The sequence below is a fragment of the Puma concolor genome, chromosome A1, assembly GCF_028749965.1.
Source record: "Puma concolor isolate L17-30 chromosome A1, mPumCon1.1.hap2, whole genome shotgun sequence".
NCBI classification, from domain to species: domain Eukaryota; kingdom Metazoa; phylum Chordata; class Mammalia; order Carnivora; family Felidae; genus Puma; species Puma concolor.
Window position 1 is genome coordinate 30,107,155 of NC_141667.1, and position 25,645 is coordinate 30,132,799.

General features: G+C 33.6%; 1 protein-coding gene and 1 long non-coding RNA gene across 4 annotated transcripts in view; both read left to right on the top strand.

Moving 5' to 3' along the window:
• NIPBL (NIPBL cohesin loading factor) overlaps positions 1 to 25,645 on the top strand; it is a 201,006-nt gene that overhangs the window by 101,711 nt on the left and 73,650 nt on the right. For all 3 annotated transcript variants that reach the window (XM_086677236.1, XM_086677232.1, XM_086677224.1), the window contains 2 exons: positions 3,465 to 4,091; positions 10,132 to 11,757. In XM_086677236.1, coding sequence (XP_086533362.1) covers positions 3,465 to 4,091; positions 10,132 to 11,757 — 2,253 coding nt within the window. The remainder of the gene's footprint in view (positions 1 to 3,464; positions 4,092 to 10,131; positions 11,758 to 25,645) is intronic.
• LOC147584073 (uncharacterized) lies at positions 11,764 to 17,632 on the top strand. The gene is made up of 3 exons (XR_015240788.1): positions 11,764 to 14,070; positions 14,307 to 16,465; positions 16,504 to 17,632. It is a non-coding gene; the product is annotated as an uncharacterized LOC147584073 (long non-coding RNA).

Consider the following 25,645-nt stretch of genomic DNA (forward strand, 5'->3'; position numbering starts at 1 on the left):
GAGCTCAAACTTCTTAGTGCAGATACCAAAAGCTACACTTTATTGTTTTTCACTTATTGTAGGAAAGAAACAAACCTGTACTCATCCCTGTAAACTATTGGTAATGTTTTCAAATATATACAGTATTGTTCTCACTGATAAATCCAATGATCTTTTCAGACCACAGCATTTATCAGCTTTCCCTCATCTCCACCTCCCCCAAAAAACTTACTTCATATCAAGTCCACCTGTTTTCTTCATGTTTCTTTCATTGATTTTTTTTTTTCTTCATTAGCTCTTCTGTCTGCTCTCTTACTCCTCAAGATTTCTATCATTAGACTTTTTAATCTCCATTGTACTTTTTCCCTTGGTTATTTCATTCAGTTTTGGTAACAGCATTAATCACTTTTGTGAATAGGATTGCCAAGTCAATGTCTTTGTCTCCAGTCCTGTGTTCTAAGTTGTAATCTTTTGTTTCCAGACAAAATTTCCTCATTTCTAGCTGGTATTTCAAATTCATTTTCAAAGTTATTTTCACTGTTTTCTGCCATTTTATTTCCTTTTAATGCCATCCTAGTCCTGAATCATCATAAAGTTGTCTCTTACCTCTCATGTACTCACTTATCAAAATCTGGCCTATTGTATATTCTCTCTCTAAATCTCTTACACATACTTTCATTTCTGCTTATTAAAATCCTGTCTATTTAAGTTCTAAGTTAAATGGGTCACCTTACGTGGACTCTTTTCTTTTAACCATCTCAAGCCATTCATTAGTTTTATTTTTTCTAATAACTTATCCTGTAGTATCTTATGGACATGAATTTTATTTTCTCTTCAAATTCCCAAAGAACCTTGTGTGGACTTTTGCGTACACTAGATTCATAAAATTGTGAATTTAAGTCCCAAGTTCAGGCCTTTTGAAAGTACTTAAAATTAAAGTGTGATCATTTGAATTACCAAAGTTATTGGAAGAGAATATTATATTCCATATTAAAGAATTAACTTGTAATTAATTACAATATAGGTGATTATTAATAATGTTTCTCTATCCTTGAGAATTTCTGACGATAGCCATCTAAATCATGGACTGGTGTGCCTCTTATTATAAAGACAATTTTTTCACAGGTTGTGTTCCAACTCTTTGATCAGAGACATTCTTCCCAAGGTGAAAGTTGAACTTTTATGAGCCATTCTTATTCTTTAATTCTGTGAATTTTCAGGGATAAAAATAACTCAGCTTTTGAAAGAGCAGCTTCCAGAATAACTCTATTTGTAGGTTAGGCATCAAAGTTAGGTACATATCTCACAAGTATTGTCAAAGTGAGAAATTATTCAGACTGCCAGGGAGGAGATACAGTGAGATAGCTAGTTGATCTAGATAATCAGCCCATTTTTCCTCAAACTCTTGAAGATAGATAAATAACTTTAGATAGAAAAAACTTTAGAACACCCTTACAAACACATTATTCATCAGAAACTACTACTTCTGTTCATGAAGTTGTTTTCCACCTAGTTTGGAAGGTTGAATGCATCATCAGTCTAATTTGATATTTTAGGTGAATTGTTGGAATTTTAAGTTCTAAAATATATACAATTTGGGAGCGCCTGGGTGGCTCCATGGGTTAAGTGTCCGACTCTTGATTTCTGCTTTTAGGACATGATCTCATGGTTCGTGAGATCAAGCCCCATGTCAGCTCTGCACTGACAACATGGAGCCTGCTTGGTATTCTCTGTCCCCCTCTCTGCCTTCTCCTGCTTGTGCGCACACTTTCTCTCTCTCAAAATAAATAAAAATAAAATTTAAAAAATAAAATACACATAATGTGACACAAATTTTAAATACAAAGGCAATATGGTATGTTATAATTCAAATGTTAGAAAAATCTGGATTTAAACGTTTCAGGTTTGCTAGCTATGTAACCTTGGGCGAATTTCTTAATCGCTATAAGCTTCATGTTCCTTTCTGCAAAATAGTGATAATGCAAATCAAGGTTGTTGTAAATTATTTAAATGAACTGATGTGCAGAGCACCTTGCACAAGCTCTGACACAAAATGAATGGTCCAAAAATATTAGTTTCTTTTCTTTTTAATGTCCCCATAAGCTGTTTAAAAACACTATCTGTTGGTATAACCTCAAACTAACATTTCTAGTAAATTGCTTCAGTTGGATCTTTATTACATTTTAGATATGTTCTCTAAAAAGTTATATTTTTATTTTTCACACTTTAAGGTTTTTTTTAATTAATTTTTTTTGAGAGAGAGAGAGCGACAGAGCGAACGCACAAGTTGGGGAGGGGCAGAAGAAGGGGGAGAGAATCCCAGGCAGGCTCCACACTCAGCATGGAGCCAAATGCAGGGCTCCATCTCACATTCGTGAGATCATGGCCTGAGCCAAAATCAAGAGTTGCGCGCTTAACCCATGGAGCCAGAGCCACCCAGGCGCCCCTTTGTATATCATACTTTAAATATTAACATTGCTAATTGAAAGGACAGGTTTATGTATCATGGAAAAATCATACATATGTTTAAACACTGAAACCTTAACTTAAGACAAGTCTAGGTTTAGGTTCTTTCTTTAAAGCACTTTTACCCTGACTGATTTTTATAATTTCCTACGGGTTTTTAAACTCTTTATAGTCTAATGATAAGCAGTGTAACAATCATACTTTTATTTTTGAAGCATATCAGTGCATTTTTCCTCATTTAACAGTTTGTTAACAAAGAATTTTTCCATTTGGTTAGCTTATTTTTACCACTTATTTGTATCATATAACATTTGTTAAATTAATGGGATCTGGGCCAAAGATATTTTATTGAGCCTTGAAATTTGCTGGACTTAAATTTTTTCTAATAGAAGGAGGATTAGCAAGCTGAAGAGAATGTGTGAATGCTATTTAAGTGGAGGGAGAAAGAGAACATCACATAAAGGTATAAATCAGTAATTTACCATCAGTTTGTAAAGGAAGTAAGGATTCTAAAAATTTTCATTTTTCCCACTTTCTTTTTCTTACACCAGTAAGTATTCATGTGAGTGTAGTTTCTAGGATTAATTTGTTATTTTGTAATTTAACAGATTTATTCTTACTTTAGATTTGTTAGTTTTCCTAAATATTAAGTGAAAGAATAGGAAATATTTGCCCAAAATATTTGTGTTGTATCATCTTTAGAAACAATGAACTCCTTTGCTATTTTCAAACAAAGTATTTATATTTTATAAGAACAAAAATAGAAATAACATAATGCTGGTCTGGCAGATGGAATACTCATACTTCAGTTAAACCTGGATCATCTACCAGCAAGCTCAAAGATTATGGGACAAGTCTTTAGACTTTCTTTTCATATTTTGTAAATAAGTTGCTGAGATTAAATAATTCCTTAATATTTTTTCTAGCATTACTATATTGTCACATATTTAGTATTTCTATCAGTGTACGAACACATAAAACTAGCACAATTGTTCATTCCTGTTGAATTGCTTTTCTAGGATCAAGACCACCTTTAATCCTTCAGTCTCAGCCTCTACCTTGTTCATCACCTCGAGATGTTCCACCAGACATCTTGCTAGATTCTCCAGAAAGAAAGCAAAAGAAGCAAAAGAAAATGAAATTAGGCAAGGACGAAAAAGACCAGAGTGAGAAAGCTGCAATGTATGATATCATTAGTTCTCCATCCAAGGACTCTACTAAACTTACATTAAGACTTTCTCGTGTAAGGTCTTCAGACATGGACCAGCAAGAGGATATGCTTTCTGGTATGGAAAATAGCAATGTTTCAGAAAATGATATTCCTTTTAATGTGCAGTACCCAGGACAGACTTCAAAAACACCCATTACTCCACAGGATGTAAACCGCCCACTAAATGCTGCTCAGTGTTTGTCGCAGCAAGAACAAACAGCATTCCTTCCAGCAAATCAAGTGCCTGTTTTACAACAGAACACTTCAGTTGCTACAAAACAGCCCCAGACTTCTGTGGTACAGAATCAGCAGCAGGTATCACAACAGGGACCTATATATGACGAAGTGGAATTGGATGCATTGGCTGAAATTGAACGAATAGAGAGAGAATCAGCTATTGAAAGGGAGCGCTTTTCAAAAGAAGTTCAAGACAAAGGTAAAATAATCTCATTACTCCCACATCATACTCTGGGCAAATATGTAATTATAATGTAAAAAAGGTTTTTTTTAGTTACTCTTTTTTTTTCATTATATTTTATAATTCTTTATGTCTCTCAATTATGTTTTTATTACTAATGCTCACACCTCAGAAGTTAAATTCGTAATTTCATTTTTTATCTGGAGCAACTGTCTGAGATTTGGTAATTCTGTATCACAGGTCTATCACCTATTATGTACCAAGTGATATTATCTGTGATTGTCTACTAAATTGCACATTAGTGTTTCTATCATCTGTATTTTCCATAAGTTATGTTAGTTTTGCATCTTCACCTTTTTTTCTGTCAAAACGAGGGTAACTGCTATAAAACTATTTTGAATCAGTACATTTAAGAAAAGTTTGTGTGTATGTTTGTTCAGTTAATAATCCTGTTTCAAATTAGTTAATTCAGTCAATAATCAGTTTCAAATCCTACTGTCTTTTAATATAGTTTGGGGGATTTTTGTTGTTGTAAAAAATTATGGGAAAGAATTTTAAATTTATATTAAGTAGCAAATCTTAAGGATCAAGGATCTTTTCTTGGTGATTAGAGTTAAGTGTTCCCTTTTGTCTGAGTAGTATATTAGGATGGAGTTTCAAGACACCTATTCATTGAATTTATGGACTTTTTTTGTGCTTATAAAAATTATAATTAAATAAAAGAAAGTCCCTATTAAATTATTGATTATTTGGTGAACTCTATGTATAAAACTCTTAAAATTTTTGAGAGACTGATGAATCATTAATTGAAATTAGTAATGTAATTTATGGATTTGATGTTATTTACAAATTCATATACACGTTTGACTACCCAAACCAAAGCATACTATATAATTCAATTTTCTAGTTAAATATTCTAGATTGACATATAGTTCTCATATTTTCTTTTTGATAATTATAAAACAAAACTTCTTCGTGTTGGTTAGAACTCTTTTTTATATATGATCTTGTTCATTATATGACAGGATCATTTCTAGATAATTATGTTTCTACGCTAAGAAACATGCTGAAGATTTTTATTGTATTTCCTGTCTCTCATGATGGCTCTTTTTAACATTATTGAACAAATAGACCTTATTTAGTAATTGTTGCTCTATGATGCTTTCTAAGTGCTTGAATCACAGATTGGTGCAAGTAAAGAGATTGGTGGAAGTCTTTATTTTTTTGGCTAGGGCACTGGAATTTTTTTTTAACTGCTAAACTGTTGGTGTTAAGGATGAAATGAAGTGTTGCTTATTCTTCTGGTTTAGTAATGTGTGGTTCAGGAAATAGTAACCATATGGGTTCCAAAATGTATCTCCTCTTCTAACCTCTTATAAAAGTATATGCATGTCAAGTAAAGACAGCAGTATTATTTATCTTCTGTTGGTAATATTAATCCCAAATTCCTGAATCCTATGACAGTTTTATAAGAAACAAAATTGTAATTTCTTGACTGAGAAATACTAGTTGCCTTGAGAACTGAATTTTTGTATGACATTTTAATCTGTGTTTTGGGAAATTATGTTCTTAAAAAGGTGCTTAATTTTTTAAGTGATTTTTTTAAATAGTTGGTAGGAACGAAAACATAGGAAATGGTGAACTTGTTTTTTCTTTCCTGAACTTTTATTGTATCACATTTGTTGAAGCCTAAGATTTTACTTTCAAAAAACAAGTGAAAATAAGGGTAATAAATAAGGCTAACTGCTTAATTGCAAACTTATTTTAGACTGGTAACTTTTTTTAGGGAGAATAAAACAAATTCAGCAAACAGCATCCTGTTCTTTGAGAAACTTGTAATATATATTTTACTTTTAATTATCTAATCAGTTTTCTCCATAATCTGTGATAGTGTGGCTCTAACAAAGATAAATTGAAAAGTTGAGTGAACAGAGCTGATTTACAATTTTGAACTTTGTAAGTTGACTTACAGAAGTATCTGGTGCTATAAGGATTAAAGGATAAATGTTCATTGGAACTATTCGGTCTTTAGTTTGATATAGATGATTTAGTATGTGTATTTTTCCAAATTGGTTATACTGATTTTGCCGACCTCGTATTCGTACTGTCATTCTGACTTGTTTCCTGAAAGCCATGTTCCCATTATTTCATGGCTTTATTTGAACACCTTTGGAATTTAGGTGCCACCAAACACCTGTGATTTGAATCCTGTCATTTTATATTCAGTTTCTACGTTGTGTGATGGGACAGTGTTTAATGTATAAGCAGTTATCTTGAAAATTTGGGAAGATTAAAGGTCTGGTGTATTGCTCTAAGATCATAGGTAAGATCATAAATAAAAGCAACATTGTCTGAAGTGGTAGTAGTTTTATAGTCAGGCCTTGAGAAGTGAAATATTTCCTTGAAATGAATTTATTACTAGTTACCACTGCGTTTTAGAGTTAAACCGCGAAATTGATAATTACCTTGCATTCTAAGGTATGGCACTGAGAACTTTTTTTATAACCATTGTATTGGTGGTGGTATGGAATACACAACACGACTTGTTTTACTGAGAGCTCTGTTCTGGGGTCTGAGCTTGTTTCCATTTTATTCATTTGTTATGAGAGAAGCATTCCTTTCAATAGATCAGAAATGGAAAAACTATACCTTGTCAATAAGATTAGAAAGTTTAACACACATGGTTGTTTGATAATTATGGAACTGAAGAATAAGGATAGAATAATTTTAAGAAATACTTTACCTAAGCTGTGGCAGACCTAATGGACCTCTGTTCCACGTACAGAGGACACTTTTCTGGCTGCTAGGTATTGATGTCCTGTGGCCTTTTCTCCCTTCTTTGGATAGTTTTATATACACTGATAGGTTAATTCTCTGTAACCTAATATTTTATAATATTCTCAAAGGACCTTTTTGTTCCATCTTTTGCTCATATTTCCAATGTCTATAATTACATAAATTAATTTTAAAAGGCTATTCATCTTTGCTTCTGGGATGATCTATCATAGACATTAATATCTCCTTCGTGTGCTGAAAATTCCTGCTTTCTTTTTTCAAAGAGAGGGTTTCTTTGTTCATCTTTGCCTATTTCATCTTTTCCCAAGGTCCACTTTCCATGTTAGCAAGTATGAGGAATGGCCTAGCCTAGCTACTAATGTTTTTTAGAATGTTACAATATTCTTACACTATAACCCTTATAAAAAGTAAATTACCTACTCTCATTTGGAATAAGAAAGGAGACAGGAACAGGACAGTTAGCCACTTAGTTTATACTGCATTTTAGGGATGGGATGTTTTCATTTTTCATAATTGGCTACCATGTGTATAACTGCTGTTTTAAGTGTTTTCAGTTATCACTTGTAGATTTAAGCAAGTGTTATAGTTTGTTTCTTACAAGCATAATCAAGTTCAGAATTTTTCTAATGGCTAGATCTTATTTTCATTTCACATCAGCATCTAGATGACAAGTATTGTTGGTTTTGAAAATATTGTATCTTTTTGTATGCATTTTCTTCAGGACTCTGTGCATTCTGATAGCTAAACTTATGGTACCCAGTGCTGAAGAGGGCTTAAAGATAATCAGCGTCCTAAATATTGAAATTATTCTTCGTAGAGATGGCTTTCCATCATTAGGTGAAGGTTATGATGTAATGAAGACTGATAACAAAAGTGGATAGACAAAAGTGACATGCAGATTCAGAGCCACTTTACAGGAATAAGTTCATGGTGGAACTGAATCAGATCAAGTGAATCAAACCTGCGTGCTCTTAACATATTCAAGAATCCTTGCAGCAGTAATGGAATTTTTCCCGGTTTTACAGAAGAGGTGAAGTACTTTTCAATAGTTGAAAAATTAAAACTTTGTACTTAGCAATATATTGTGCATAATAGAAAAAATTACAACATCTTTCCCAATCTTAATATATTACTCACGTGCAAATGCTTTCATACATTTTTATTATAACCATAGCATCTATAGTTTAAGATAAATAAGTCAAACATGACAATTCCTTTGAAATTAAATTATGCCCAATTTTAATTTTACTGATAAATTATAAATTGAAATGAGGTTAATGATCTATAAACTCGTTTAAGTATTTTGTAATCCTTTAAAATTTAGCCTTCAAGATATTTTAATGTTAATGTTCAGAAGAAAGACTGATTGCTCATATTAATAAAAGGACAAACCACAGATTTCTTAAGAGAAATTCTCAGATGCCTGAGATCTGTGATGTCATTACAGTACTTAAGTATCCTTAGGTTACCATTTTAATAACTTTCACAATCATGTTTCATTGAAAAATATGTTAAAAATCTTCAACTAGATTATACTATTTAGATTTCTAGATTCTTGTCCTAAAGATTTAAGGGTATAGGTTGTAAGGCATCCCATTTATGAGGTAGTAATTATTTGGTATGCCCTATGGTAAGATATAAAGATTATTTTGTGTGGCAGAACATTACAAAATAAAATTATGGAAATAGAAATTTAGTATTCTGAGTGCTTTCTTCTTAAGTACTGATGCAGAAAGTTTCATATAAGTTCTTGCCAGGGTAGTTTTTACTGGGGAAAATAGATGATAATATATTATTATTATATAGTTATTTTACAAATGGAGCTTATGTGATGGTAGACTTGACTTCTGAATAAGCAGCAGAATGACTTGTACAAAAAATTACTAGCAAATATTTGAAGTAAATTTTAGTAAAATATTTTACTAGATTTTAAGCTGGAATGAACTGCCGCTTCTCACTTTGAAAACAAAATGACAGAACTTTGGTGTATAAAAGCAGCATTACCATTATTATTTTTTTTTTTCCCACAACTTGGTTTTCTAGCAATAAGGGATTGTGTTTTAGTGGTCAGTTTGTCTTTTAACCTTGTTTTCCTTCAATGGTTTTATATCACATTGATGAATATCATAAGAGAATCTAGAGGTTCTCTTACAAAGATGAGTTAAAATGACCTTTAAAACATAGCTAGGTAATTCAGGAGGTAAATATTAAAGCAGACAAAACCTTAAGGTACTATAATATAACTATTTCCAAGAACTAACTAGAGATTCAATTTATAGAAAATGACCTAGCAGCCTCTTGAGTCAAGTGGAATCATGCATAGAAGTACCTAACTGTTAAAAATATCTTGGCATTTTATTGTGGTGGTAGAGTTGTGCTTGTGTGTATTTTTGTCTTTACATTTCAGAATACCGTAAATTGTTTCTTAATGAGGCCAATATATAGATCCCTAGAACTTTACATGGAAGAGCCAAAGCATTTTTCTTAAGTGGAAGTTGCTATTAAGACAGGATTTGTCTAAAGAGTCTTTATATGTGTCTCATTTTTTTATACTTATAATATTAATGTATTTCCTTATTTTAAATATACTTCTGATTGTGTGTTAGCTTTTAAATTCCATTTGTGCTGTTGACACCTTGAAGGATTTGAATCCTGAATCAAAGGTTAATGACAAGCTGTTTAATTCTTTTTTTCCACCTTATTCTCATTTATCTTTTTTCAGTGGCATGATTTCTATTTTCTTTTGGGTTTTATTCTTTTCCGTACTTCTCTTACATGTTGTAAAACCTTATGTTTCCTGTTTAGTATGTCAGCAGATTTGCGGTACTTAGTTTTTGGTTAATGGTTAAAGTGATCTTAAATGAGAACATATGATTTATAACTGGTTTCCTTATTCTTATGTAAAGAATCTGGTTTACCCTTTATATATACAAGCATAAATATATGTTTGTATTTAATGTATTATACGTTCTGTTTTTTTATACTCTTGGGCTTATTTATATACTCAACAAATACGCTGTTAAATACTTGTTACTGTAGTCGTGAATATTTATTGAGGTACTGCACGCATGAATATTTCCTTAAACCTTGGTTTAATAGTATTATGTCATTCATGCCTGCTATTTTATACATGCATATTGACATTTGCATTCACCACATTAAAAAAAAACATTGCGACTTAAATATCAAAGTCTTTATGGCTTTTAATAAGATAAGAATATGTGTCTATTACTGATACTGAATATTTATCTTTAAATTTCAGATAAGCCTTTGAAAAAAAGAAAACAAGATTCTTACCCACAGGAGGCTGGGGGTGCTACAGGAGGTAATAGACCAGCTTCTCAGGAGACGGGTTCTACGGGAAATGGGTCAAGGCCAGCATTAATGGTTAGCATTGATCTTCATCAGGCAGGAAGAGTGGACTCTCAGGCTTCTATAACTCAGGATTCAGACTCCATAAAAAAGCCTGAAGAAATCAAACCATGTAATGATGCACCTATTTCTGTTCTTCAGGAAGATCTTATTGGAAATCTTAAATCTACACCAGAAAACCATCCTGAGACTCCTAAAAAAAAGTCTGATGCTGAGCTTTCAAAGAGTGAAATGAAACAAAATGAAAGTAGATTGACAGAATCTAAACCAAATGAAAACAGATTGGTGGAGACAAAGTCAAATGAAAGTAAGTTAGAAGCTAAAATTGAGACACAAACAGAAGAACTGAAACAGAATGAGAGCAGAACAACTGAATCCAAACAAAATGAGAGCACCACAGCCGAACCTAAACAGAATGAAAATAGACTGTCTGACATAAAACCAAATGACAACAAACAAAATAATGGCAGATCAGAAACAACAAAGGCAAGACCCGAAACCCCCAAGCAAAAGGGTGAAAACCGACCTGAAACTCCAAAACAAAAGAGTGATGGGCGCCCTGAAACCCCAAAACAGAAGGGTGATGGACGGCCTGAAACTCCAAAGCAGAAAGGTGACGGCCGACCTGAAACTCCAAAGCAAAAAAATGAAGGTCGGCCTGAAACACCAAAACATAGGCATGAAAATAGGAGGGATTCTGGAAAGCCATCAACAGACAAAAAACCTGAAGTGTCTAAACATAAACAGGATATTAAATCTGATTCACCTCGGTTAAAATCAGAACGAGCTGAAGCCTTAAAGCAGAGACCTGATGGGCGATCTATTTCTGAGTCCTTAAGACGCGACCATGATAGTAAACAAAAATCAGATGACAGGAGTGAATCAGAGCGACATCGAGGGGATCAGTCTAGGGTTCGAAGACCAGAAACATTGAGATCTTCTAATAGAAATGAACATGGCATTAAATCTGATGGTTCAAAACCTGATAAACTAGAAAGAAAACATAGACATGAATCAGGGGACTTACGGGAAAGACCATCTTCTGGGGAGCAAAAATCAAGGCCTGACAGTCCTCGTGTTAAACAAGGAGATTCTAATAAATCAAGACCTGATAAGCCTGGTTTTAAATCACCAAATAGTAAAGATGACAAAAGGACAGAGGGCAATAAGAGTAAAGTAGACAGTAACAAAGCTCATCCTGACAATAAGGCAGAATTTCCAAGTTATTTGTTGGGGGGCAGGTCTGGTGCATTGAAAAATTTTGTCATTCCAAAAATCAAGAGGGATAAAGATGGTAATATTACTCAGGAGACAAAGAAAATGGAAATGAAAGGAGAGCAGAAAGACAAAGTAGAAAAAATGGGATTAGTTGAAGATCTAAATAAAGGAGCTAAGCCTGTAGTTGTGCTGCAAAAACTGTCTTTGGATGATGTTCAGAAACTTATTAAAGATAGAGAAGATAAATCAAGAAGTTCCCTTAAACCTATCAAGAATAAACCATCAAAGTCAAATAAAGGTAAGAATATTTACACTGATGTCACTTGTGTTCTAATTAGTTTTCAGGTTATAGGGTTACTAAGGATTAAAAAAGTGGAAATTACAAAAATTGAAGCACTGCTACATGAAAACATAACATTTATATAAAACAATAATGAATTGTTTTCAGTAATATAAATAAAAAGTTCTCAGTGAAAATTCTTTGTCTTCCACCCCTATTTGAACTACTCGGTGTAGTCATGATTTTTACTTTGGTACTCAGAGATAAGTTCTTTTGCTGTTTAGTTATTTCATGTATTTTTGAAAGTTGCTTATTAATCAAATGAATGATTAGGATGGATGTATATAACAACTTCCTAAAAAGTTATTCAGACTGTAGAAGTATTCCATTCTGTAAGGAGGTAGTATATTGAATTTTAATTTCTAACATCTCAGGAAAGCTATATGGTATACAAAAATCAATGTTATAAGCTCTTCAGAACATTGTGTCTCAACACTATTTTCTTACATACCTATGTATGTTAATTATTGATGCATAGTTTAAATTTATATAATTTAGAAAGTTATATAAGAGGTTATTATCTTTTTGTGGGAGAGGTGGTTAGTTACAGACGTTTTATTTAAAAAATATAGTTTTGTTCTTTTCTAGGGAAAAGTAATAGGGAATAGTATTCACCTCTTAAATTGGGTTAAATCATTAGTTTTGAGGTTTGGGGTGGGTTTTTTGTTTTGTTTATTATATGATTGCTGAGTTAAATCCTGTGGTTACTTGAGTAGTATTATTTCCAGGTAAAAGAAAGTCTTAAGTATTGAAAATACAATGGCAGTTTGTGCAGAAAATATAATTTTGTATTCCTTTGTATACTGCTTTAAAAATATATAAGTATATATACAATATATATGTATATATAATTTGATGATGGTGTGTGGCAAGACCTATTTAGCCCATGCAATATAAATACATTAAGATACAGATTTTAAGACAATAGAGGTGAAAGTTTGATTTTTAAGTTCTCCTTCTGTGAAAGAGGTTCATTAAGAACTTAGATTTATATTTACTTATAGGACTATGAAACTGTTGAATTGTGCTATTTAGTAGGATAGCCAACTAGACTCTTAGGCTATTTAAATGGAAATTACTTTAAATAAAATTAAGAAATTCATATTCTCAGCAGCCACATGTGGCAAGTGGCTCCCTTATTTACACACATAGAGGACATTTGCATCATCATAAAAAGTTGTGTTGTATAGCACTGCAGTGTACTAAGAGATCCAGAAGGTGTAATGGTTATTATTATTTTTGTAAAATGTTGTATCTTGTCTATCAAAAAAAGCTCAATGAAAACATAGTATTACTACTAAGAACTCTTTATTCAAAGAAGTCGCTTCTCATGACTGATCTTTTTTTTTTTTACTGTTACTTGGTCTTTATCAAATGTTTAGTTTTTCACTATTTAATTTTATGTTTCAAAAATGAAAAAAGATTGTCTTTATCACTAATATTTATCCTTTTGTAGTGAAGCTTTAGATTTTAAATTATAGCAGTCAGACTTAAAAAATTAAGACTTCAGGTGTAACTAATAGTCTTTATTATTTGACTTAGATGCATCTCTTCAGAATTACTTGCTTATGTAAAAGAGGTTGTTAGAATGTAGTGGCCAGCACTAGAATTTAGATACAGATTGTTTTTTAAAATTTTCACTGAAACTTTGGGAATGGCTTATACATAGTATAAGCTACAATTTTAGAAGAGTCAGAAAGATGGAAAGTGGTACCCTCTTGTCCCTTGATCTGGACCGTCTTTTTCTCCCCTGCCCTCTGTCAGCTTATGCTAGCCTTGCTTTCTAAGCTCTGTCCTAACAAAGAATCTTTACAACTGAACATCAAGAAACGAATATAGCTCCTAATATAGTACTCCTAATAGTAACTGCTGTACTATTTCCCCTGGTTTTTTCATTGCCTGTGAATGTAAACTTTTTAGTACTAATTCATGTTCCTCCTAAATGTACTTTTAACATGAATGTATATACTTGACATATTCATGTTAGTAAGTAGGCTATCTGGGTGTGTCTGCCTGTTAGAGTAGGCTGTGTGTGTTGTGTGTGTGTGTGTACACATGTGCAAGTACATATACACACATATATTACCAGATCTGCAATTATTATTAAGTGAACATTTCCATTAAAAATATTATTTTAATGCTTAGATTCACTTCAGGATCCCATGTATATCATTTGGCTTTATTTATACCTTAGAATTCATATCTGTTATTTTTTAGTATACTAATTTTGGTTTTATCCTAGATGTCTGCTACTAAGTTAGCAATAGCACAGTTACATAATTGTGAATTTTTTTTTTTTTAATTTTTTTTTTTCAACGTTTATTTATTTTTGGGACAGAGAGAGACAGAGCATGAACGGGGGAGGGGCAGAGAGAGGGAGACACAGAATCGGAAACAGGCTCCAGGCTCTGAGCCATCAGCCCAGAGCCTGACGCGGGGCTCGAACTCCCGGACCGCGAGATCGTGACCTGGCTGAAGTCGGACGCCCAACCGACTGCGCCACCCAGGCGCCCCGATTGTGAATTTTTTTTAATTACATAGGAAGCATAGTAGTGGCATAACTACCCTTTGTGTAGCACACATTACTTGGGACTTTCTTTTGAGAGTCACAGAGAATCACATATTCTGACATGTTGGTGTTTTTCTAAGTAAAGGAATTGTATTGAGTATTGCTGAGATACTTTTGTGGTTGATTTCTAAGGCCAAAATTCTTGGTAGGTTTTCTTGGAAGAGTCATGAAATTCTGTCTTTTACATATTTTTACCTGATGTCAATATTTAAAATATTCATTCTTTAGGAATAGTTTAAAATTCCTTGAGTATACTTTAAGCTGATCAATTTTGAATGGTAGGGGTATAGATTTATAACTTATAATAAATATTATTTATATTTGTTGTTTGTGTGACCATATTAAATGTAAAGTGACATTGTTTTATTTCTATGGGGATATGTGTATATCCCAGTACCTAACATAATACCTAGTGCTTAATTAGCATATTAAATATCTGTTGAATGACTATTGCCACCATGTTTCAGAAGAGGATTTGTGTGCAGATTAAAATTGTGTGTTCATTTTTTATGTTCCTACCAGTAGACCCTAACCCAAGAGCTACACAATTTTCAGCTTTGTGTCCCCTAAAATTTGTTATAACTTGTTTTACACTGTCAACTACCTACTTTTTGTTAAGATCCCAAGAAAACTTACTCATATTTATATCTGTTTAATTTACCCTTTTTCTTATTTTGCTCTTTAGCTGTTACAGATTGGCTCAGTATGACTTCTGTTTTCATCCTGCTTCTTTCATCTTCTGTCTTACCATCACTTTGTTTCTTCTTTTTCAAGTGGGGGATGGGTACAGAGAATCAATATAATCTTTTAAAACCTTTAAAATTTTTAAAATATCTTCTATTATACTTCAGTCAGTATATTGAAATGCCAAAAATAGTATCTTTATTGTTAAAATATTCTTAGACTATTGTCCTGATATACCCTAATGTATAATATGTCTCCAAATTAAAATAATATGAAGTTAAGAGGTCTTTAAGACTGGCATGTTCATCAGCTAGCCTGCCTTATGTGTTATTAGCAGCTTAGTATCTGTAATCACACACATTAACAATTTGATTGGTTATTTACAATTCCAGAATGATATTTTAGCTTTATGTCCAAGGAAATAATTTTTTTTCTTCCTCCACATACTTCCTTCCAACCAGTGTATCATTTTGTATCACTTTACTCACTACTTTTAAGAAATATCCCATACCATCTATGTTTGAGATCATGGCCTTTAAACCATGAAACAGTTACTGAAAATGGTTTTCACTGGGAATGTGTACTTCTCTAACAGCTCAAATAGTCAACAGTGTTTAAACCCTAGGGTTCATTTGGTTAGGTAATGGTTGCGGTCATATTGGGAGCAGTTATTTCACCTCACTTATTACTGTACCAGTTAAACTACTAAATGTTGTTCGCTATAATACATTGGTTGCTTCTGTAAAGTTTTCCTATATGTTAGAAATAGGTGTATGTATGATTGAGGGGTGAGAAGATAGCAAATAATTACTTGTGAGAGAACCTTCTATTTATGAAGAACACACTGAATTCTCTCTTACTCTAAAAAAAGTTACTGAAATCCTCCCCTACAAGAGCCTGATACCTATACTAAGATAATGAATACCTACTTGATAGATCATAGTATACTATATCATAGTATAATAGTAAATCCTTAATATAATATTGTAGTAAGTTAATTTTATTATACAGGTTAATGTATCATAGTACAGTTGACTCTTTAACAACATGGGGGTTAGGGGCACTGGCCACCACACACTTGAAAATCTATGTATAACGTTGGACTCACAGAAACTTCTCTGCCAGTAGCTTACTGTTGACCGGATGCCTTGCAGATAACATAAACAGTTGATTAACGTACACACACACACACACATACATACATACATACATACATATATATACATATGTATACATATATAACAGATATGAATTCTAAGGTATTATATACTGTACTTTTACAATAAAGTAAGCTAGAGAAAAGAAAATTATTAAAATCATAAGAGAAAATACATCTATAGTACTATACTATATTTATTGGAAAAATTCTGTCTATAAGTGGACCTGTGTAGGTCAAACCCATATTATTCAACTGTATGTATAATATAATACATAGGATGATTTAGTATAAGTCAACTGTATGTATAATATAATACATAGGATGATTTAGTATAGTATAATATCAAGTAGGTTTTCATTATCTTAATATCAGTCTCTTGTAGAGGAGGGTTTCAATAACTTTTTTTAGAATAAGAGAATTCACTATAGTAAGAGTAATATATCAGAGTAACAGTATATAACACTATACTCTGATATAATATGATACAATATAATGTGGATTTTTAAATCTGGATCCCCTCCAGATTAAAAAAATTAGCCTTCTCTGGCTTCTCATGTTGAAAATTGAAAATTCTCCATTAAGTCCATTATAAATTATAATACAAAGTGCACTGGAATCAGAATCTCGAATAAATTGTAGCCTTGGTTCATTCACTTTATAATGGAGAAACCAATTTTCTTCCTACCTCATTCATTTATGAGAACCAAAAGGAATCTTGCAGTAAGAACCAAGAGCTGTCCAATTTTTTATATGACGAAATGCAGTCATGCCATTTTAATTGAGTTTATCTAATGAGAGTATTTTTGAAAAACTTTTTATGTATATATACTTTATATTCACAGTATATTCGAAGACACTGCTACCACCATTTCTTGTCAGTTTTTTGAGATGTATTTAACATAATAACATTTCATTGAAGTGTACAAAATAATAATTTGATGTATGTATATATCATGAAATAATTACCACAATAAATTAGCATTCATCACCTCACATAGTTCTATTTTTTTTTTCTTATGAGAACTTTTAAGATTTGCTGTCTTAGCAACTTTGAAACATACAGTATGGTACTGTTAACTGTAGTAACTATGGTGTACATTATATCCCCAGAAATTATTCATCTTATAACTAGAGGTTTATACATTTTGAACACCTGTACCCATTTCACCCAACAGCCACCACCCCCCTCCACCCCCGTGTCTGGCAACCACCAACCTGTTCTCTGTTTCTGTGAGTTCAGTTTTTTTAGATTCCACATATAAGTGAAATCACACAGTATTTGTCTCTCGCTATTTGACTTATTTCTCCTAGCATAAGGCCCTGCAGGGTACATCCATGTTGTTGCAAATGATATGCTTTCCTTCTTTTTTGTTACTGAATAATCTAGTGTGTGTGTGTACACATACATTTACACTACATTTTTCTTTTTTTTTTTTTTTTAATTTTTTTTTTTTCAACGTTTATTTATTTTTGGGACAGAGAGAGACAGAGCGTGAACGGGGGAGGAGCAGAGAGAGAGGGAGACACAGAATCGGAAACAGGCTCCAGGCTCTGAGCCATCAGCCCAGAGCCTGACGCGGGGCTCGAACTCACGGACCGCGAGATCGTGACCTGGCTGAAGTCGGACGCTTAACCGACTGCGCCACCCAGGCGCCCCTACACCACATTTTTCTTTACTCATTTGTCAATAGACTAAACAACTTAGGTTGTTTTCATGTCTTGGCTATTGTAAATAATGCTTCAGTGAACATGGGTGGGGACAGGCTGTGGAGATATCTCTTTGAAATAGTGATTTCATTCCCTTTGGGTATATATCCAGAAGTGAGTATTGCTGGATCCTATGGTGGTTTTATTTGAGACCTCCATACTATTTTTCATAGTGGCTAGACCAGTTTATATTCCCCCCCCCCCCAACAGTGCACAAGGTTACATTTTCTCCACATTCTCACCAACACTTGTTGTTGCCTTTTTGATAATAGCCATTCCAGCAGGTGTACCTTCTTCCAATTTTGATTTGCATTTCCCTGATGATTAGTGATGTTGAGCACCTTTTCATACACTTGTTACACTTGTTGGCCATAATGGTTCCTGAGATCGAGCCCCATAGCAGGCTCTGTGCTAATAGCTAATAACACAGAGCCTGCTTTGGATTTTTTCTCTCTCTCTCTCTGCCCCTCCCCTACACATGTACTTGCACTTCTCCCTCTCTCTCTCTCTCTCTCTCTCTCTCTCAAAATAAATAAATACACTTAAAAATTTTTTTCTTCTTTTTGTTAAATCTTTTTTCTTTTTTAATGTTTTTATTTATTTTTGAGACAGAGCATGAGCTGGGGAGGGGCAAAGAGAGAGGGAGACACAGAATCCAAAGCAGGCTCCAGGCTCTGAGCTGTCAGCACAGAGTCTGACGCAGGGCTCGAACTCACAGACTGTGGGATCATGACCTGAACTGAAGTCGGACGCCTAACCGACTGAGCCACCCAGACGCACCTCTTTATTTTTGAGAGAGAGACAGAGTGTGAGCAGGGGAGGAGCAGAGAGAGAGGGAGACACAGAATCTGAAGCAGGCTCCAGGCCCTAAGCTGTCAGCACAGAGCCCGATGCAGGGCTCGAACTCACAAACCTCTGAGCCGAAGTCGGACACTTAACCAACTGAGCCACCCAGGTGCCCCTTAAAAAATTTTTTTTAAATGACCATCCTTTCTTTGTTGAATATTCTTGGCTGCTTTTTTGTAAATTAATTGACCATATATGCATGAGTTTATTTCTGGGCTGTCTTATCTGTTCCATTGATATATGTGTCTATTTTTATGCCATTATCATACTGTTTTGATTACTACAGCTTTGCAATATAGTTTAAGATCAGGCAGCATGGTGCCCTGAGCTTTGTTCTTCTTTCTTAAGATTGCTTTGGTTATTTGACTATTTTGTGGTTCTGTGCAAATTTTAGGGCTGTTCTATTTCTGTAATAAATGTCATTGGAATTTTGACAGGGATTGCTTTGTATATATAGATGGCTTTGAGTAGTGTGGGCATTTTAACAGCATTAATTCTTGTAATCCATGAGCACAGAACTTTCTTTGCATTTATTTGTCTCTTTAGTTCCTTCTATCAACTTTTTCTAGTTTTCAGTGTACAGATCTTTCACCTCTGGTTAAATTTATTCCTTGTATTTTGTTCTTTTGGATGTAATTATAAATGGATTTTTTTCTTAATATCTCTTTCTGATTATTGTTAGTATATCAAAATGCAACTGTTTTTTGTATGTTGATTTTGTATCCTGTAACCTTATTTACTTTATTAGTTCTAACAGTTTATTGGTGGAATCTTTAGGTTTTCTATATATATCACGTAATCTGGCAATAGCGATAGTTAATTTTTCCTTTCTGGTCTGGATGCCTTTTATGTCTTTTTCCTCCCTAATTGCTCTGCTCTGGCTAGGACTTCTAGTACTATGTTGAATAAAAATGGCAAGATTTGGCATCCTTATCTTGTTCCTTATAAAGCTTTTCACCATTGAGTAAGATATTAGCTGTGGGCTTGTCATATATGGCCTTTATTATGTTCAGGTACATTCCCTTTGTATGCAGTTTGTTGAGAGTTTTCACCATGAATAGATGTTGAATTTTTTAAAATGCTTTTCTGCATCTATTAAATAGATGATCATATTATTTTTTCATTCATTTTGTTAATGTGTATCACATTAATTGACAGATTTTAAACCATTCATGCATTTCTGCAATAAATCCCACTCCATCATGGTATATAATCCTGATTCTTTTAATGTGTTATTGAATGCTATTTGCTAGTATTTAGTTGAGGACTTTGAATCTATGTTTATCAGACATATTGGCCTGTGATTTTCTTTCTTGTAGTGTCCTTTTCTGGTTTTGGTATCAGGGTAATGCTGACTTCGGAAGTGTTCCCTCCTTTTCTTCCTCTTCTGTTTTTGGAAGTGTTTGAAAAAAATAAATATTCTTTAAATGTTTGTTGGAATTCATCAGAGAACTTGTCTGGTCCTGGGCTTTTCTTTGTGGGAGGATTTTGATTACTAATCCAATCTCCTAATAATTGGTCTGTTCAGATTTTTTATTTCTTCATGAGCCAGCCTTGGTGGGTTATATGTTTCTAGGGATATGGATCCTTTGTATTTATATGGTACCAGTTTTAATGCGTCTTCTTTTGTTTTTAATTTTTTTTGAGTCCTCTTCCTTTTTTTCTTGGTAAGTGTAGCTGAAGGTTTGTCTATTTTGTTTATTTTTTCAGAAATTCACTTCTTAGTTTCATTGATCTTTTCTGTTTTTAGTCTGTTTCAATTATTTCTGCTTTAATATTTATTGTCATCCTTCTATTAAATTTGGGCTTTGTTTTCTTTTTTTAGTTCCTTGAGATTAAAAGTTAGGTTGTGCTTCTACTATTTATTTTTCTCTCTGTGTCTACATATCAAGGAAAGGATCATTTGATCCCTGCTTCCTACTTTCTGTGTTGATTAGTAGTAAATTGTCATTTACATGATAAACTTACTGGAAAGCATGTTTCTTTTTATCGTTCTTCCCCATAGTAATATAGTAGCTGCACATTGATGAGATATTTGTAGTACTAGTGTCAAGATCAAAGCTGATGCTTAAAGCCAGATTTTTCTTGGAATCTTTTCTTCTGCCTGCTTCATTTGTAATAGTTTTTTTTCATTTGCTACAAACCAACTCCTTGGTTTTTGTCTTCATTAAATTAACCAATTTTCAGTGATCTAAAATGTACAGAATATAGTGACTGCACTGGCGAGGTGGCTGGCACTTTGTTCCAATTTGAAAAAACTATGACAGGATAGAGATCAGGGGTCAGCAGACTTTTTCTGTGAAGGCCCAGATTGTAAATATTTTAGGCTTTACAGGCCACTTTTTTTAACATTGCAATAATATGAAAGCAACCATAGACAACATGGAAATGATTGTGTGTCACTGTATTCTAATAAAACTTAATATACAGAAATGTGTGGTGGGCATATTTGACTCCACAGGCTGTAGTTTGCTGAGCCTACCTACTGTAGATATATAAAATTAAAATTGTAATGTAGGTTAATCTGATAAATAGATTATTCTGTAGCAAATGAGAAATAAAATTTGTAATGTCCACTGTTATTTGAGTATTTATATGTGTATGTAAAACGATTCATCTAGAATGAGTTTCGAAATAGTTTTCTAGTTCTCTAGTATTTATGTAGTGTGAAGTTTGCCAAATATAGTATTTCAAGAAGGATATTTAATATCTGAGTACCTCATTTAGTGGGGTTATATAAGTTATTAATATATTAATATTTAATATATAAAATATATAACAAGTAAAATCAGACTTCAATTACTTTTAATATATTTTACACTTGTCACACGTCAATTATGATATCTTTTCACTTTGTGGATAAACTTCCTTCAGGATTTAGAAAAGAATTTTCATCTGGAAAAAAGCTGTTATAATAGATAAAACTGATCTAAACACCTTTCTTCATAGAATTTTTTTGTTGCATAGATTTCCTTGGAATAAATTTCTATGAATAGTATAAGTAATGAGTTAAAGGATTTTAAGCCCATTTGCTCTGTTATATATTCTGTACTAGTCAACAGATTCTGAATATATACATTTCAGTCAACTACAAGCAGACTTACAGAACTCAGAAGCAAAGGCTGAACCATTTCATATCATCTCAAACATCTCTGCATAGCAGTTAATTCTTAAAGACATCGCTGTGTAAAGCATTGTAGAAAATTTGATCTTTTCAATAATGATCATGAGTCAGGAAGTTGACTTGTTAAAAAAAAAAATGGACACAGTGCTTTTAAGAAAAATTTACATCAAGAATAGAATATTGGGACACCTGGGTGGCTTAGTTGGTTGAGCATCCAAGTCTTGATTTCAGCTCAGGTTGTGATCCCTGAGTCATCATGGGATCAAGCCCCATATCAGCTCCACACTGTGCATAGAGCCTGCTTAAGATTCTCTCTCTCTTCCTCTGCCCTCTCCCTGTCTCGTGTATTCTTTTTCTCTCTCAGTCTCTCTCAAATTTAAAAAAAAAATTTTTTTTAAAGCAATAGAAGAGTGGGGCACCTGGGTGGCTTAGTCAGTTAAGCGTCTGACTCTTGACTTTGGCTCAGGTTAAGATCATGCAGTTTGTGGATTTGAGCCCTGCATCAGGCTTCTGTGTGGGCAGCAGGGAGAGTGCTTGGGATTCTGTCTGCCTCTCTCTCTGCCCTTCCCCCACGTGCACATACACCTTCTCTCAAAATAATAAACTTAAAAAAAAAATAAGTTGAAAGTGTATTGACTAACTTGTGTCAGAGAGCTTAATTATCTATGCTATAATTTTGATATAAAAGTTGCTGTTTCATATTTTAAGTTTTTTTGTAATCCTGAGTAAGTAGTATTAGGCCTCCAGCCAGTACCTGGGGTCTCTCTGCCTCTTTACCAAAATTAAAGCAACTTCATACTGGATTATCTCATTATGCATCACTTCCATTTTTCCTAAACCATCACAAACAAAAGCAAACCTATTTCCTGACCTTTTCCTTTTAGAGAAGGTAATCTACCTGATGTTCTCTTCCCTTAAATTAAGACCTCATCCTCAGTTACAAACAGATCCTCCCTTCTTATTACTCTGATGACTGTTAACTAACATCTATAGAAAGCTGTGAGTTTCACTTCCCTCATTTTCACTCAACCAAAGAGCCTTAGCGCTACTAAAAAGGAGAATGTCCTTTTTCCTAGTTTGCTACTGCTTTTTCCAAATTCAGTTGATCCTTGAATAACATGGAGGGTTCTTCCTCTACACAGTCAAAAATCCATGTATAACTTTTGACTCCCCCAAAATTTAACTACTGATATAGCCTAATGTTGACCAGGAAGCTTTACCAATAACATAAAGTCAATACATATTTTATTTATTACATGCATTATATACTGTTAAAATCATAAGAAAAAGAAAATACATCTACAATACTATACTGTATCTCTCAAGAAAAATTGGCATATAAGTGGACCCATGCAGTTCAAACATGTTAAGGGTCACCTGTAATTGCTAAAATGTACGTGTCAAAGTTTTTCCCCTAAGGTCATTGTTTTGTGACCTCCAAACTTTTTTTTTAATGTTTATTTATTTTTGAGAGAGAGATACAGAGTGCAAGCGGGGGAGGGCAGAGAGAGAGGGAGACACAGAATCCGAAGCAGGCTCAAGGCTGTGAGCTGTCAGCACAGAGCCCAACACAAGGCTTAACCATGAACCACGAAATCATGACCTGAGTCAAAGTCGGATGCTCAACCCACTAAGCCACCCAGGCACCTGACCTCAAAACTTTGGACAGCAATCTTCTATGTCCCTGCATTCACTGCAGATTTTGGTCCCTAGTGCACAGTCTTCCTCTTTATCCATAGTACTGCCATCAGGTTAGGTAATCTTATGGTCCCTGTGAAAGGAACATTCAGTGTCCTGGTCTCATAGTTGAACCATACTTTTTTTTAGTTTCTCTTTAGGTTGTTGCTTTTTGTTTCTACCTCCCAACTGTTGCCATATTTCAGGGCTATGTAATCCACAATTTATGCTACTTAGATGCACTTCTTAATAGTGGCTTTAAATAAAGAAGTTGGCTTGCATTTAGGAACCATTTCTACCAAAAATATGTATCTTCTTCAAACTGTATTAACCCACTTAGGGTTACACGACAGGCAGATTGCCTGTATTTGGGGTTAAAGATCCATTTGATGCTACTCCTTTGTAATTTGAGTAGGTTATTGGAAGAATTGTCCCTGAACTACATTATGCCTAAGATGTTTTTTATGACTTACATAATTTGGAGTTTTATGTGAGCTTCTTGGTTTGTTTCTGAACATGACTGGTTTCCACTGTCTGAATCTTTAGTCCCAAAGAGTTCATTTATTTTAATCTCGGGGTTGTTTGTTTCACTTAAAAAAACAAATAACACATTTTTTTTTTAATGTTTATTTATTTTTGACACAATGTGAGAGACAGAGTGCAAGCAGCGGAGAGGGAGACATAGAATCTGAAGCAGGCTCCAGGCTCTGAGCTGTCAGCACAGAGCCCGACGCGGGGCTCGAACTCACGAACTCACGAACCGTGAGATCATGACCTGAGCCAAAATCGGACGCTTAACTGACTGAGCCACTCAGGCGCTCCCAAATAATACATTGTTATCTAATCAGTGACTCTTTGAGACTTTTAGTAGTCTGGTTTTAATAATCTGCTAAATGTGCTAATATAAGTAATTTAGACTAGAAATCCAAGGTTCCTAAAATGTACCATATCTAGAAGTAAATGTATTCTTTTAGCCTTATTAGAGCTAGAAAATAGAGGTGCGCTACATCTAATGGAGTATATACCTACAAAAGCTGAAAGTGTGATATTCACAAAATTGTGACTAAATGACATTATCCCCTCAAGCCAGTAACTTAAAATTTTGTGTAATTCAAACACCTGATTTAAACAATAAAGTAGTTGGAATGGGAGAAGTGAGGTGAGAAAGATAATCATCAGGTACTAGCAATCTGAATTTTTTAAGAACAATAATAACCCTACAAACAATTTCTTTTTTTTTTTTTTTAATGTTTATTTTATTTTTGAGAGAGAGCACAAACCAGGGAAGGGCAGAGAGAGAGAAAGACAGAGAGAGAGACAGAGTCATAGAATCCGAAGCAGGCTCCAGACTGAGTTGTTAGCACAGAGCCCGATGCGGGGCTGCACCCATGAACTGTGAGATTGTGACCTGAGCCAAAGTCAGACGCTTAACTGACTAAGCCACCCAGGTGCCTCCATAAACAATAATTTCTAAAGTCTAGTTTCTAGTTGTGTTAAGAAATAGACATTATTTTGCAATTAAACAATTGCTAGTTCCTAATTTAGGGGAAAGAACATAACCAATACATCATAGACATCATTTGAGGTACTCACTGTTTATTCAGATCTTTTGAAGCTGAGTCAGTTATTCAGTCCTTGATAATGTAGTAAAGAACCCGAATGTGAGTATAGGAAAGTCTAACATTTTATCTCTTATTCTTTATAATCAAGGGACCTAGCTGAGTCAGTTTATAAAGTGTTTATTAAAAGGAAGAAAGGACGTGTTTAATTGAGAATATGCCTAAACCTTTGGAATAGATGTTTCTATTCAAAATGAAACAGAGGTTACTTTTGGAGGATGATACATTGAGAGACATTACCTGTTGCTGGATTCGTTTTTTCTTAAGTTGGGTTATCTTCAGAAATTAAACATTTGGTCTTTGAATTATGTTGCTGTACCATTCAGTTATACAGAGGTTAAAATGATCGACCTAATAGAAAAGCTCTTAAATCTGATTGTATTTTTATGATTTAGGGAATAAGAGATGGTAAACTACAATGAATAAACTTTAGTGCCTGCTTTATCATATATATGACATTA